A 15806-nucleotide genomic window follows, 5' to 3' on the forward strand; every position below is an offset into this window, starting at 1 on the left:
CAAGTCTTACGAATTAGTTTGTTCTGAGTAAATCCACCCTCAAAATCGTCAGAAACAAGACTTGAGTCTGACTCAAGTCCAGTCCGTGATATCTGAGTTCCCTCTGCTGATAAAAAGATGACGTGTGGGAAGCTGGATGGGACCGGTCAGTTCAGATATTGTGTTGCAAAGTATGCATGAATTAATATTTTATTTCTGTGCCTGGTAAGTAAATCTGCACACTTTGTGCACCTCAGTTTCTTAAGGCCTTAGAGCACCTTTTGGCATCTATTAGGGGATCTTGAAGAAATTAAGTTGTAGCAAGAACAGTCATTTGCAAGGATCAGTGCACAATAAATTAGCCCCATTAACCAACATCTGTAGTGCGCTTAAGTAATTGAAATGGTTTATTTTTGACAAAGATCTTTAGCCAGGTGTTCCTCCTGTGCACATTTAATGAACAGTATGGTGTTCTGATTTAGTCATTTTGGTTGCATGCCATGCACTCCACCTGGGCAATGCAAATGAGTTTGTGGTGACCCAGAGAGAGAGATTCTTACTGTCCTGCAGGGATGAAGCTCCTCTGCACGACAGCTGGATTCCTTGCAATATCAAGCAACAACTGTGGAATCACACGATCACATGACAGTCCATCTTGTCAGGCTTCAAGTAATCTATGTCTTTGTACTGATTAGCATCCTGTGAGGAGCCACTGGCAGCTAGAGGCGTGGTTTAGGTGTATGTGTCAACCACAGACTGTCTACAGATCGACAGCCCCACTTCTTCCCACTGTACAAAAATGAAACCAAAATATCCTGGATATAGCCACTGCCATTTGACACTAGTGACGCCATTTGAGTAGTACAGAGTAGCGATCTCTGTATCGAGCTCCCACTCCGAGTACACAAACTGGTACACACAGCTGTCAGTCATGACTTCAAACCCCCTTTTTATTGCATCAAATAACTGATTAAAACCAAACTTATCAGAAAAACAAACACTCTCACATTAAGCAGCGTGATAAGAACGAGCTAAACTGACAGAAAACATCTTTGGGTTTGGCTCATGTCCCATCTGTCCCTGTCTGTTTCTTTGTGATTGTTTTGCCCCGTTTGTAGTTATTTTGTGTCCCTTCGCAGCTCATTTGAATCTTTTTGTGGTCATTTTGAGTCTCTTCCTGGTTGGTACTTGTTGATTTGAGTGACATTTTGCAAGTGTAGGCCAGGGGGCCCAGGACACTTTGGGCTCCTGGGCCTGTACCTGGTAGGCCCGCTCAGTAATCCCTCCATGGATCGACTGTATGTCACGGTGAAATGTTTGGTGACAGTAGAAAATATAAAACTCCTGTTCTAAATTTAATGGTTGATTGTAGAGACAATGTCAGAACAACAGGCGGACAAACGTTTTCACTGACTTCAACTCTGTGGTTCACTCTAGTAGTCATTCAAGAGTTTTCTGTGAGAGAGAGAAACTTGACTCTTCAAGAGGAGCGTCCATGCCTACTGGCCCATGGAATAACGTAAGGAATGACGTCATAAATGCAGGGATTTTATGTTCCCAGGAACAAGAGCTGGACGGATACTTGAGGACTCTGACCTCTTCCGAGTGGCCGAGGCTGTTCTAAATCTCCTGATAGAAACCTCGGTTTCTCTGTCCAGTCCGTCTTATGATTCTTTTCCCACTGTGTTTGAGTTTAGCAACATAATCTGGTGTTAGCGAGGTGCATTGTCGGGTCCTGCCCTGCTTATTTGAGGAACAGCTCGGCGATGGGTTTATTTGAAATACCGGGAGAGGAATGATCAGGCAGGCCTGAGAACCAGCTACGGGAAGAATGTCAAAATAAATCCGGTCCAAGTTTCGATGAGTTCGTTCGGCTCTTTCTGTCTGTTGGTTTCTCTGATATTTTGTGTGATGATCCTGATGGCTTTGAGAAAACACTTGACAATATCATGAATCCTAAGTGTAGGTGTAGTTTTAGAGGGCAGGTATGTGACCACCCCAAGTCTCTTCATGTTCACCCATGCAAATGTACAGTGATTTTGATTTTTATCAGACTTGACATGCGCACACTCCGCACAGTGATGGCTAACATTAACTGGCAGTGGAAGGGAGGAGGCCCCTCACAAACGCAGCCAGGCACATCATGCTCCAGCTCTGTGCGCTTAGCATTTGAAGGGTCCACACTGGATTGTTGTTAATGGGTGATTGGAGGAGATGGACACAAAGCTGTGGAAAACATTCAGCTGAAAATGATGTCCTGTTAGTCTGTTAGGAATTTACAGAGTGAGTCAAGTCTGGAACACAGCGAGCAGATGCCACTCTTAATATTTTCAACTTTGAAACTAGAAATCCTTCCAGGTTTGAGGTTTCAGCCATTTCAAACTCAAACTGATGCTTTGAGAACGCATAAGAGTGATATAGAGTTGGTAATGTTGTGCTGTATATTTTCCATACTGAAACAAACTGTGCAGCAGTCTGATCAAATATCTTCACTTCGCAAGCAAAATTTAAAAAAATGGTCTGAAATGATCCCTCTTTCCTGGAAGTCCTCCCTGTTCATCTCTATATTTCCTTGAAAAAATGTCACCCAGCAGATGAAATGCTAACCAGATGTTAAGCTGCCATTGGCAGAGAGTGTCCTTTAACTCATAATGGCTCAATATCGCACCAGTTAACAGCGGTGCAGTGCGCACGTGTGTCAGCTGTATTTGCTTTAAGCTCTCCCAGCGAAGGCAGAGCTATCTCTGCTGATTGTATAAGTCACTCGTTTCCGTAAGAGGATGGAAAAATATCACAATCATGCTAGAACAACAACCATGACATTCCAGAGGAGAGACAAGGCTCTAACAGTATATATTTGTGATTATCATACCTGTGTGTAATTTGTAGAAAATTGCTAATAATCAAAATATGTCTCGTGTTTACTTTTGTAATTGGATCACACGCTCTCAGGAGACGAGGACAGACCTCTGCAAACTGTTTTGCTGGATCAGTGTGAAAAAAGTGAAAGAATATTTAGTTACATTAAAGAACTCACAAAAACACAAATATTTTATGAATTTAAGAAAGTGATACATCAATTAGGTGCAGGTATAAGACATAAAAGTACATTTTCTGAGTCCATTTGCATTGTAAAAACTCTGCTCTCCAACATCACAATCAAATAGTATACTATACCTGTCCATATTTACTTTTCAGTTTCAGGTTAACAGACAAAAAATGCCAACAATGTGTCCGGTTTTCATCCATAAATCACCAAACAATATTGTGTATTTACATTATATACAGAGGTATTGATAAGACAATAACAAATGCAGTGTTTTTACATTTTCATAAAGTAGATAAAGTTTCCACAGTGAACGGCACTGAGCCAGCAGGCTGTCCTTTAACTAAAAAACTAAGTATGAATAGAGCGCTTCAGAAAGGTCGTCTTATCACAGGAAAATTTAAAAAGAAAATCTGTTATTTTTCCTTGTGTATTAATGCCAGACTGTGCAGAGATCATTTGAATTAAACTCTAACCTAAATTTAACATATGTAGATTTTTTTCATAGTTACGTATCTGTGTTTGAGTTTTTAATCTTCACTATTTTCCCTTAGAAAAATCTCTGTTCTTTTCTCTGTCCCTCCAAATACAAAGGACTATAAGTGAGATGAAGTTGGGCTCATATTTCAGTGACACTTGATATTCTCCAACAACTGGAACCATAAAATCATCACAGCCGAAATTGTGAAAACAGCTGAACTTGGCCTGAAAACTGAAGCAGATACAGAATCCTGGAGCTTTCTGTTAAATATCCAAACAGATCTGTCCACAAACACTTCAAGGCCTCTCCTCTCCCACCTGAACCTGTCTTGCTTTACTACCTCGAGCTGGTGTTTGGCTCACGTGTTCAGGCTCTGGCTCTCCTCAGGGTTTGTCTTCTGGCAGACTGCCTGGGGGTAGGTATGTCCGGAGCACTTCTTCAGGTGGATGGGCACCTCATCCTGACCTCTGCTTCCACCTTTTCTAAACTTATCCTTGTCTCTACGGACCTGAGATGTCCCGCTGCTGCCCTTTGACGAGACTGTCTGGCCTCTGAACAGCTGTGCTCGCTGCTGACAAAGGCCCACCTTACTGAGGAGGATAAATATGTCCCCCCTGAAGGCCTTAGTGAAGATGGCGTAGAGGAACGGGTTGGCACAGGAATTGAGTGGGTAGAAGAGCACCAATAAAATCTTGGAGTTGGAGACGGTGATGAGAGGCTGGTCCAACACGGCTGACATGGCGTAGAAGGAGATCGGCGCCATACACAGGAAGTCAGTAAAAATGAGGACAGCCATGCGCTTGGCAATGTTGGTATCCTTGGATCCAGAGCGGTAATGAGGGTTGTGCACTGCGCAGTAGATCTTGAAGTAGCAAGCACAGATAACAAGAAAGGCCAAGATGTTGAGCACCAGCACTGACAAGATGTAGACCTGAGCCACTGTGGATGTGGTGTCCATTGGAAGGCAGATGCTGACCTTCTGGTAACTGCTCACCCCAACCAGTGGGAGCAGAGCGAGGAGAAGGCAGAAGATCCAGCCACCGAGCATCACGGCTGCGGCATGGTGCAGACGAAGTTTACGATCCAGCCGCATAGCAAAAGTGATGGCGTACCACCTCTCCAGAGTGATCACCGTCAAGGTGTAGACAGACAGCTCACTCGCAAAGACTGTAAAAAACCCTGCCAGTCCACAGCCAGGGCCTGTCTGCCAGTCTATGGCGTGGTTGAAGTACTCAGCTCGTGTGTGGAGGTCTACAGAAGCAATGAGCAGCAGATAAATCCCCATGCACAGATCTGCAAAGGCCAGGTGACACATTAGGAAGCGGGAGACGGAGAGCTTGTAGTGGCTGGTGAGCAGCACCAGGAGCACCACCACGTTTCCCAGAACAGCCAGCAGACTCACAAACCACACAGACACTCGCAGGAAGCCAAAACCCATTATGTCCTCACAGGGATTGAACTCATCGGGCACTGGTGCACACGCCACCTCCTCTCCCTCCTCACACACCACATAATCGTATCGGCTCTCAAAGTCTTGGCTGGTGTCCTCCTGGGGGTTCTTGAGGGTCTCTCCGAAACCCACATCCTCATCTGGCTGGCCCCAGAAGTAGGCATGGTAGTGGAGGCTGCCATGAAAGTCACCTCTCCTCCAGTCTTGGTGGGACTCTCTGTGGCTTCCATCATTTAGCTCCTGGTCTGGGATTGTTTCCATCACGCTGTCGCCTTGGAGGGAAGGCATACCGAGGGGCCCCACAGAGCGCTTGTGATGCTGGTCGGAGAAAGTCAGGTTACAGATGATGTACTCCCAGAAACTGAAAAACAACACACATGAATACAGAATGAGTCTATAAAGTAATACTGTAGTGCTATACTAGAAATTAAAAATACACAGACCTGGCTCACTCACACCAAGTGTCAAATCACATCATTTAAACCGTATATCCAGTTGAAGAAAAGTGATTCCTGTTTTTAGAGTCATTATTAGTCCGGCTCAACCTTCTTCCTACAATAACAGCAATGAGTGACACTAATTATGGCAGCACTGTAAGAAGTTATAGGTAAACACGTCAGAGAGTTGATTCAATCCCTGCCAAGATCCACACCGTGCAAGTGCAGCTGCCCTGCTCACGAAAAACACAAGAGCATTCTATTGGACGCTGTTTGTCTTTCAAACACTACAGACACACTTCTCGTGATGCCTCCACTTGGCTTTTCCGACTCTCATAAGTACATACAACATGAGAAATTGACAGAAAGCTTACACTCGTTTCTTTTTGAGGTTTTTGAAGCCGCAGCAGTGACTGGGGTAGGTGAGGTTGGCGATGGTGAGGTGCTTGAAGGTCTTGATGGGCGGCAGTTTCTTGAGGGCCCAGGCATCACGTGCCTTCAGCTCCCGTAGAGAATCCATACCTGTGGTCGGCAGGGAGGTGATCCCGGTTTGGGACACGTCTCTTAAAAGCAGAAAGGGAATGAAAGAATTTAAGAAGACACACTAGCTGCATGTGTGGTGGTGAAAGTAAATTGGAGGGTGATGAAAGTAAAGTGCCCGAAACTGGTAAGTGCCCGAATTACCTCCAATACATTGGACCAATGTCCCAACACCATTTGGGACTCTTAAGGTATTTTCGTGATTTCACAAATAAATGCTAAAAGCACATTAACATCTGAAGAAGGCTACTGCCAACTCCTATTAAAGCTGAAAACACATCAGAGCCACTGTGGCGCGTCAAATACCACCCCTAGCCCACACTGGACGTGTTGTACTGCAGCTCGTCAATAGACAACCACGCAAAGTTACTACTACTTTTACTGAAAGATCTGAATTTCCTCCAATTTTGTATTAGCTCAAAATCATCAATCAATTAGCAATATCTCTTTGACTATTGTCTTTATGTGGACGGGATTGTGGGTTTAGCTTGGGATATTTCTCGACCTCAACAACAAGTCTCTCCTCATCCATTCTTCATCACGCACAAGACACAGCAACAGCTACAGAGTTCTCTTTATACATCCATGTTGAGGAGAGGAGTCGAGCTGCCATGGGAGCAGAGAAAAGAGCTGCTACAGGAGCTGGTGCGTACAAGCAGAGAGCAAGCAGAGGGGGGAAATGCATTTAATTCCAAGGGTGGCAAAGCTGGAAATAGGACAGTGGTGTGAAGTGCCACGGGGTGGCACAACCAGGAGCGCAAATGTATATCTAGCCGCCACCGGTGGGGCGTTGTACATTGAAAATAATAATTGAGTATTTTTTGACATGCAGCATTCGCCACCAGTGTGTTTTAGCATTAACACTATTCAAAGGCAGCATTGTGATCAGATGAAGTCTGCACCAGAGGTGGGTGGCTAGGCCAAGAGGTGGCTGTGGGTCAGGAAGGTAGTACATCCACTAATCGGACGATCAGAGGTTCAATCCCCTGCTCCTCCAACACCCATGTCAAAGAATCGTTGGACAAGATACTGAACCCCAAGTTGCTCCCCATTGCTGTGCCATCAGTGTGTGAATGTTTAACTGAGTAGCAGGTGGCACCTTGTATGGTAGGGTGGACAGAAGTCAAATGTTAGATACCTTTACCTTTAAATGTTTGTGTGATCGACTGATGTACGGAGTGCTGAGGTCATAAATGGGACTAAGCTACGTTCCTGATAACATGCAATTTTCTGCATACCTCCCCACCTTTTAAGAATGCTCTTACTGGAACAAATAATACTGTATACTATACTTTCTTCTGGCTAACTAAGAGAGCCAGCCAGTACCTTTCAAGGCTCTGGAACAAACTTGCTATCAGCGAATCTACAGAGGAACCAGACATGATGAGAGATCTCATAGATGGATTAAACAACACCCTCCATCTGTTTCCTAGAGTGAGCTCCTCACTCCTTCATCATCTTTAAACCATTACATGTGGTATTTCTCTCGCTCGGCTGTCATGCAAAAGCCAGCTCAACCTCATCGGGACAAAGACATGCAGGGGATTGACTCTCACCAACATCTCGTGTGATTGCACTATCAGGACATTCCTCTGCTCAGCACCGGACGCAACCCCCTTCGAAGGGCCAAGCAGAGGGCAAGTTCTCTTTTGCTTTCTTTAGTTTCCTAACCCATTAAACCTCCAGCTCATCATATCTGCTCATTAATTTGATTAAATAGAAGAAACTTGAGCCAAACCATTTCATATTTGCTAAGAGCTCAGTTGTTCTTTTTTAGTCCCATTTGCTCTCCCCACTTCTCTGCCCTCTGCTCCTTTTTCCTCTCGTGGGGCACATTGTGTAAGACTGTAAAAAAATATCTGAACAGACTCTGAGTGTCAGTCTGACTTTGTCATTCCCAGATGTTTAGCTCATGACCTCATGGAGGTGACCTCACTCAGGACATGTTCCTCAGTGGAACAGAGAAGGAAGACCTGCACACGAACCCCATTTACCTCACCGGACACTTAATGTCTATAGATCAGAGCCATGGCAGCAACCAGATAGCCGTGGTAAAAGGTTTTGGCGATTAAACACCTTTAAAACTGAGACTCAGCTTTTAAAACCATGAGAGTGGCAAAAACGATGACAGTATCAGAGAAACGACGGAAGTCTCTCCCTCCCACACTCGCACACAATGTGTCTCAGGTTTCCTGGTCAAAGACGCAGCTGTGGAGCAATGATGTCTACTCTTTGATGATATGCTATCCTTTTCACAGACATGTCTCATCCTGTCTGCACATTATGAACCAGGAAACTGTTAAAATCTAACTTGACATGGTGTGAATAATTAAATGACCAAACTAAGTCTATTATTTATTGATATATACGCTTTCTAAATGGTTTGTCGTGTATGAATTTAAAATATATAATTAAAACAGTCATTCACTTTCTTGCTGAGAATTAGATGATCAATATCACTTTCATGTCTGTATGATAGACATGACGCTGTAGCCAGGAGATGGTTAGCATATAGCCCTTTTCCATACACGTGCTGGCTTGGCTTGACTCCGTTTGATTCGGCACGCTGGCCCAGTGCAGCAGGACTGGCATCTCCATACAACATCAGGTTCATCTTTAACTGACAATAGTTTTCTGCCCAGCCCACTGGTGCTATTGTGGTCAACAATATTTTTCTCTCAGCGCTGCACGAACATAAACCGGGTGCCTGTCTACTCTCAGGAGACCATCTTACCTCTTGTTGCACCAGCCTGCACAGTCTTCTCGCTCCAAACAGCAGGGACAGCTTGTGTTTTATCATAGACCAAGCACTTGCCATTATCTTTGTCTTTGGTCATTTTGAGGCACGGTGACACTGATGAAGTATTTGCTGTTTAGCTGTGGAGGCTGTTTTATACATGTTGATTAAACCTCACTGAATGTTGACGCTGAGTAACGATGACGAAGCCCATTTGATGTGACTGCAGCCTGCTTGAAGGCAGTTTGTACACTTTAGCCCGACTCTAGGAATGGTCCATTTCTTGGATTGGCAATGAAAAAGCCCCATTAGCTCATCATAATCACTTCAGTGTGAGACCATGTAACAGGAGCCACTGTAGCCAAAGGGTTAATAACGCTATCACAGTAAAACGTATAGTCTAGCAGGAGAAATAGGTTCCTGTGCCCCCACATGGCTTTTTTTTTTTTAAACCTGGTTTTGGTGTCTAGTTAAGAATTTTTCTTCTTGCCAAGGTCATTTTATGGCCCGTTGGCGGCCATCTTGAATTGATGTCCAAGCTAATGGCGAAAAACATAGACTTTTATAACACATCTTAGGCCCGAACTGACTCAGTAATGCGAGATCTACCTATTTATGACTATATTTTCACAATATTAACCACATTTTCTTGTGTTTTTGCGTCTAAGAGACATCTAGAGAAAGTTGGTCCAGTACTGAGCATAAGGTCTGCTGCCAGCTGCCGCAAAACAGGCCGCAGTGTAACTACTCGGCGCATTTGGCTACATCTATGTACGTTAACTAAAAGTGTTTGTTTTTGTCACTGACAGGCTCAGATTGTTATCAGAGTCTGATAACATTATAGAAAGGATCCCTACAGAGATAGACCTTTTCGTTAAAGAGTAAGATCCTTTTTGTTTAACCAGAAACAGCCCTGAAATTGCTATTGTTAAACCCACCAGACTCCATTTAAATAAATAGTAATTTAAGTGTGTATAAAGTTTGTTTGTTTGTTTGTTTGTTTTTACACCTAATGAGGTGAATCAGAAGTTTAATTGAACCAAACCTGAGCTGGTGATTGTTGGAACAGTGGAAAGATGAAGCAAGATGGCTTTTATGTCATTTCTGTTGACTTTGAATGAAGTGTGTTTTATGTTGATAAACTTACTGTTTATCTAAATGGAGTCTGGTGTATTGGGCAATGGCGATTTTGGGGCTGTTTCTGGTTAAACAAAAAGAAACTTAATCATCAACAAAAAGGTCTATCTCTGTAGGGATCCTTTCCATAGTGTTGTAAGAGACCTACATTAACAGTCTGAGCCTGTCAGTGTCAAAAACAAACACATTTAGTGGATGTAAACAGACAATGTGAACAGAGTGGTAACACAGCAGCATGTTTGGTGGCGGCCGGCTGCAGCACTTTTTCTCAATACTGGGCCAATTTTAAAAACTGTTTTTCCCATTAGTCACTTAGACACAAAAGCATGGGAAATAGGGTCCAGGTTAAACAAATAAAGAAGTTACCCTTCAAGCTAACCTATCCTTACCTACTGGTCATACCAGACCAAGTAAGGCTGTTGCAGTAAAAAGTATATTAAACTAAGCAGCAACTTTTAATTTGTTAAGAATACATGTTTTTTCTTCTTTCGAAAGTTACACAGTCTTGCTTAAAAGTAGGCTGCAGGTTGCTACAACTACAACTAAACACAAGTGCAAAAGACGAGGCCTTGTCCAAGTCTGTATAGAAAGGTTAAATCAAAGAACTACATGTCTTACTGTATGTGAGGTAAGAATTGAGTGTAATTGATGATGAGTTGATAAGAGTACTCACAGAAGCATGGGGCCGCTGACGGTGCCCGCAAAAGCCCTTTCATCCACTTTGCTGAGATACTTGTTCCTGTGCAGGTCTCTGAACAGGAAAGCACAAATTTAAGTTTATTAGGAGAAAAGTTATCCTTCACGTTTCAATCAGACTGACAGAGGCGAGGCATGGCATAATATTTCCCCGAGCCTCATCACATTTGCACATTTCTCTGTTTATTTTCTCTCAATTCAGAAGTGAAACATGACTGGAAAAGCTCTCACTCACACTGTTGATTCAAATTAGACAGTATAAGACGTGATGGCGTTCTCCTTAAACACACTGCACCCTCACTACACGTCTCCCCGAATCCCTTAAATCTAATAAGGATAATAGACCTGTGAGGGGTGTGTTTGTCTTGGTCGGGCTGTGCTGGGATCAGTTCTCCCCTCAGAGCAGATCAGCCGCCAACACAAACACCCACGAGCAAAGACTCACTAGTCGCGGACCACTGGCTTAATTAGGCTCTTAGAAGGACCTGGATGTGTGTAGGTGTAGTAAAAGAGGAGCAGGGCATTATATTAATATCATTAATACCTCATATCCTGAATATTCAGGACTCTGGATCAGCAGGTGACAAGAAGAAGAAAGAAAACATGTTGCGGCAAAAGAGGAAAAGGAAGTGATGCTTACCTGTTCTGACGTAATTTATCCAACCGATGTTATTGAATATGTAAGTGTGAAATTGATTTCATCAAGTCAGACACAGATCCAGGGTCCAGCGTCACTCAGTGTATGGGAGAGGGGACTCTTAATGCAGACTTCCTGATACCCACTTTTGGAAACATATTTTCCCATGAGAACTCCAGCATACTAATCAAGAGCTGGGATCAGGCCCTTTATGAGTACATATGAGACGGCCTGCAGAGACCCAGCTGTGATCCTACTGCTTTTGTAGTGCAATTTGGGGTTAGGAAATACTCATGCCAGATGTCAGAATATGGTTTAATCCAGCCAAAATACTGAGCAACAACATTTCTGAGCAATGTAAGACCTTTAAATGGACTGATTCTGATATTCTGGTATAGACCTTTTAACTGTTAGTAAACAGTATGATGTTTTTGGTGGGGCTTAGCTTGAGGCAAAACGTTGAGCGTTCAGAAATACTCCTTCTGAGTGTCGGAGGGCACTCTGACACAAACTGGACCGTTCATAAATTCGTAGCACTGTCTGAAAGTACCGTTGGGTTATCTGGACACTCTGTCTGTGGAGACGGAGCAGGAGAGCGCCGAGCGGAGTGAATGTGTGATTAACTTAACCGTTGGTTCATTCATAACGCACTGGGTTGGTTCATATATAACGCTCCGTTTCTTCCACCAACAGGGCTCTCATTTTAGTGTAGAGCGTCAGACTGAATTTACCAACGCACCATGTCAGGTCACTCACTCTCCGGGATCGCCAGTGTTACTTGAATAAGTAAACACTGACCAACGGGACCAGACTGGCCGACCCGTATGCTCTCACTCAGTGGATGGATGATGTCACAGGAAGCCAATCTTACAAAGGAGGAGGACACTTGTTTGTTTTGCTATGGAAGCTAACGTTAGCTAATGTGCTAAAAAGTTAGCGTTCCAGAGAAATCCAATATTCCTCTTAATCCCTCCCCAGTTTCTGATGAGGTGGACATGATAACCCTTAATACACATAACCTTATTCATCCCTACAACAGGAAATACTTTGTCCCTAACCTGATATGAAGTGTGCGCTGCACATGTGAGCATTTTTGATGATGGCCTCCGTCCAGTCCTTTGGTCTTATCACATTTAACCATCTTTGTTTTTGTTGACGGGCAGTGGCGGCTGGTTTTGAGCCATGACTCCTTCTATTCTGGCTCCCAATAACACAACAAGACAAACACATTTTAAGACTCCTATGTAGCCTACAGCCCTGTGGGGGAGAGGCAGCTTTACCTCCAGGTAATTAATTGGTGTCATTGTGACATCTGCCCAAAAAGGGTCTGTTGTAACAGATCAAAAAATATGACTTCAGGTATACTACACAGGGACTGTGGGTTACTGTTTGTGAGCAGTATCGCCATTGAAAGCGAAAGCCAAGTCCAGCTTTTTCCGTGTCACATTTCACTTTGCTTGTTTGGAATTTTTCGGTGCTGCGTTAGTGATTTTCCTGACTTTCTCTTGGACTGCTTATAGTCTGGTACCTTGTATTTTGTAAAATGAAGGTCATGCGGACATTTTTTTTTTTTTTTTAACTGAGGGGGAAATATTATTTTCAGAAATATCTGTATACATGTACAGGTCCTGCAACAAAATAAAAACCCCTCCCCTCACCATTCCTTTTCCAAGTGTCTATAGGAGAACCTACGGTGACCTTCTGGTGCATTCGTGCCACCAAATCCAAGCTGCCAGTTCCACATAAAAATGTTAAAGGTTCTCTCTAAAGCCAGTGTTTGGTTTGTCACGCACACATTGCTCCTTTTAATAATGGGTTCATATGAAATACCTACACTTGATCGAGCTTGGTCCCATTGAAGGCGTGATGTTGTATTTCCCTGAAGCCGTTTCCATACAGCATCCTGGAACATCAAGAAAACAGCACTGATTAGAATTTGCCTCTTTAGGTTTAATAACCAATCTACTGAATGAAAATATGAAAATATGTTCCATGTGTTGATGCCTCATCCCTTTCTGAGCAGCAGTGACAGCGGTAAGTAGGACCTACTTATTTCACATTCTATGGTGAGGTTTCATCTGCAATCTTGAGGTTTTTAGCCCGACGTTCTCTGTAACATGCTGTTTTGTGGATTAAAATTGCAATCCCTCATCCCTCGCCCCCAAACCTCACCGCACACATGTGATTGCCTGCTGTGTACGAGTGTCTGTGTACTCGTTTTTGCTATCTTTGGGAGTTCAGAGGGAGGACATGTTTTTAAACTGAGGTAACTTTGGCCAATCCACATGTCTTCTGGTGGCTATTTTAGGGTTTGGATTGGACTGAGGGATAAAAAAAACACCCACTGAGTATTAACTGCTGTGTCTATCTAGTTCACATTTCTCTTGTGAGTTTTGTAAAACAGTGTGTGAGACAAAAATACATGCATGTAGGTGTAAGCCGTTGTTTTCTGTGCATTTACACACATGCATATATCATGCATGTGGTCGCTCCTGCAGATATCTTACACTGTCAGCACGTTGCTGGTGATGCCGTGGAATGAGTTGGCTGGTATCTCAGTGATGTAGGGATGATCAACAATTTCCCTGCAAAGGAAGACACCAAACAGAGAGGAAATGAAGTGGTGGTGTGAATAAATACCCCTCACTGGAAAGTGGCACAGGGAGGAATGAAGTTGATGAGTGTTTTCTCAAGTATTATGTCTCCGAAGGAAAATTGTATTAGAGTTGAGATGGTGATGACACAGAGATGTGAAGACGAGAGTGTAGCTGCAGATTTCATGCAGACAGGCAGAAGGTTATAGATGGAAAGACAGATGCTTGACACACACACATAGAAAGTACAAACTCTGCTAATGGAACATTTTGTATACCAATAACACACAGTCACATGTATAAAGGGAAACGGTGTTGTTAGCATTCTTAGCATTTCTCAAAATTGAGACCACATTTCCCATAATCCCTACAATGTTGTGCTCCAAAGACAAACTGTTGTTTCTTGCTTCTCTTCCTTACATTCAATACAAGAGAGGATAAACATGTACGAGGCAATTTCATTCTTTATTTCTTGTGTCACTGTAAAAATTCTGAAGAATGTGGGAACGTCCATCTGTCATTAAACAGTAGAGCTGTACCACATGTCGAACATTTGAAGCTTCTGTAGAGGTTTTGTCAAATGAAGCTTTGAATATGTGACTATATGTTATCCTCCTGAGCCCCGGGCTTTGGGTTCAGTAGGATCTCCATCCATTTTCATCCGCTTATCCAAGGCTGGGTCATGGGGGCAGCAGGTCGAGCAAAACACCCCAGACGTCCCTCTCCCCAGCAACGCCTTCCAGCTCCTCCTGGGGGACCCCAAGGTGTTCCCAGGCCAGATGAGATATATAATCCCTCTAGTGTGTTCTGGGTCTGCCCTGGGGGCCTCCTACCAGTGGGACATGCCCAAAACACCTCCAGCAGGAGACGCCCAGGAGGATCCTGATCAGATGCTGAACCACCTCAACTGGCCCCTTTCGACATGGAGGAGACGCGGCTCTACTCCGAGCTCCCTCTGGATGTCTGAGCTCCTCACTCTATAGGCCCGTTTCTACTGAGGAAGTTCCTGGTACTATTTGGGGGGCAGGAACTTTACAGGAACGTCCTCTTGCTCGGCCCTCTCAACCGCCGTGTCTCCACTGTGCAGCGGAGTAGAAGGAAGGTTCCTGTAAAGTTACCGGGCTCTGGATGTGACGTAATCGTTGCGCAACCATTTTAACCGGGGTGACGTGGCAAAGAAACAAGCAAAGAAGAACAACAACAAAGAAGAAGAAGCAGAAGTAAGAATAAGAAAGCAGACATAAGAAAGACGATTATCAACATGGAAGGAGCTGAGGTGGTTGCTGGGTTTCTGGCGTGTCTCTTCGTTTACATGGCGTTAGAAGCTATGAACGAGCTAACCCTCGTCTGCTGAGTTTTAAAAATGCCGGCTATTTTGTTGCTTTCTGTTGACGTCACATCCCGCCTTGAGTATATCCAGTCAGCACCAAGTAAACTCCAAGCCCCAGCCAAGAGTTTTTCGGGGCCGTTCTGAGTACCTACTCCGAGGCAGGGACTTGTTTAGCCCCTGTAAAAGTTCCGGAACTCTGTCCTTCGGGGGTGGTTCCTGCGGTGGAGACACGCACCAACGGCCCCGGCCCCATAAAATTACCCCAAAGTTCCTGCGGTGGAAACGGGCCTTATCTCTAAGGCTGAGCCCAGACACCCTTCAGAGGAAACTCATTTCGGTCGCTTATATCTGCGCTCTAATTCTTTCAGTCACTACCCAGAGCTCATGACCATAGGTGAGGGTTGGGACATAGATGATCGAAAGCTTCGCCTTCTGGCTCAGCTCCCTCTTCATCACGATGGTCTGTCACAGCACCCATGTCACTGCAGAAGCCACACCAAACCGCCGAACCATCTCATGCTTCGTTCTACCCTCACTCATGAACAAGACCCCGAGATACTTGAACTCCCTCGCTTGAGGCAGTAACTCTCCCCCAACCCGGCTCAGTAGGATCTGATAAGTTAAAAAACTAAGCATTATGAACTGAATTATGTCTGCATATGGGGATATCAGGTTTGTTTTTAATAGCCCCAACTGTGTAATAAAGTATGGAACTGATTATTTCAATGCCTAAACATTGTTA

General features: G+C 44.0%; 1 protein-coding gene across 1 annotated transcript in view; it reads right to left on the bottom strand.

Moving 5' to 3' along the window:
• Positions 1 to 3864: 3864 nt before the first annotated feature.
• tshr (thyroid stimulating hormone receptor) overlaps positions 3865 to 15806 on the bottom strand; it is a 30455-nt gene continuing 18513 nt past the window's right edge. The window contains exons 6-10 of the mRNA XM_050057736.1: positions 13648 to 13725; positions 12975 to 13043; positions 10481 to 10558; positions 5768 to 5956; positions 3865 to 5317 (exon numbers count right to left, since the gene is read on the bottom strand). Coding sequence (XP_049913693.1) covers positions 3865 to 5317; positions 5768 to 5956; positions 10481 to 10558; positions 12975 to 13043; positions 13648 to 13725 — 1867 coding nt within the window. The remainder of the gene's footprint in view (positions 5318 to 5767; positions 5957 to 10480; positions 10559 to 12974; positions 13044 to 13647; positions 13726 to 15806) is intronic.

This window comes from Epinephelus moara, chromosome 12 (assembly GCF_006386435.1).
Source record: "Epinephelus moara isolate mb chromosome 12, YSFRI_EMoa_1.0, whole genome shotgun sequence".
In the NCBI taxonomy this organism is placed as follows: domain Eukaryota; kingdom Metazoa; phylum Chordata; class Actinopteri; order Perciformes; family Serranidae; genus Epinephelus; species Epinephelus moara.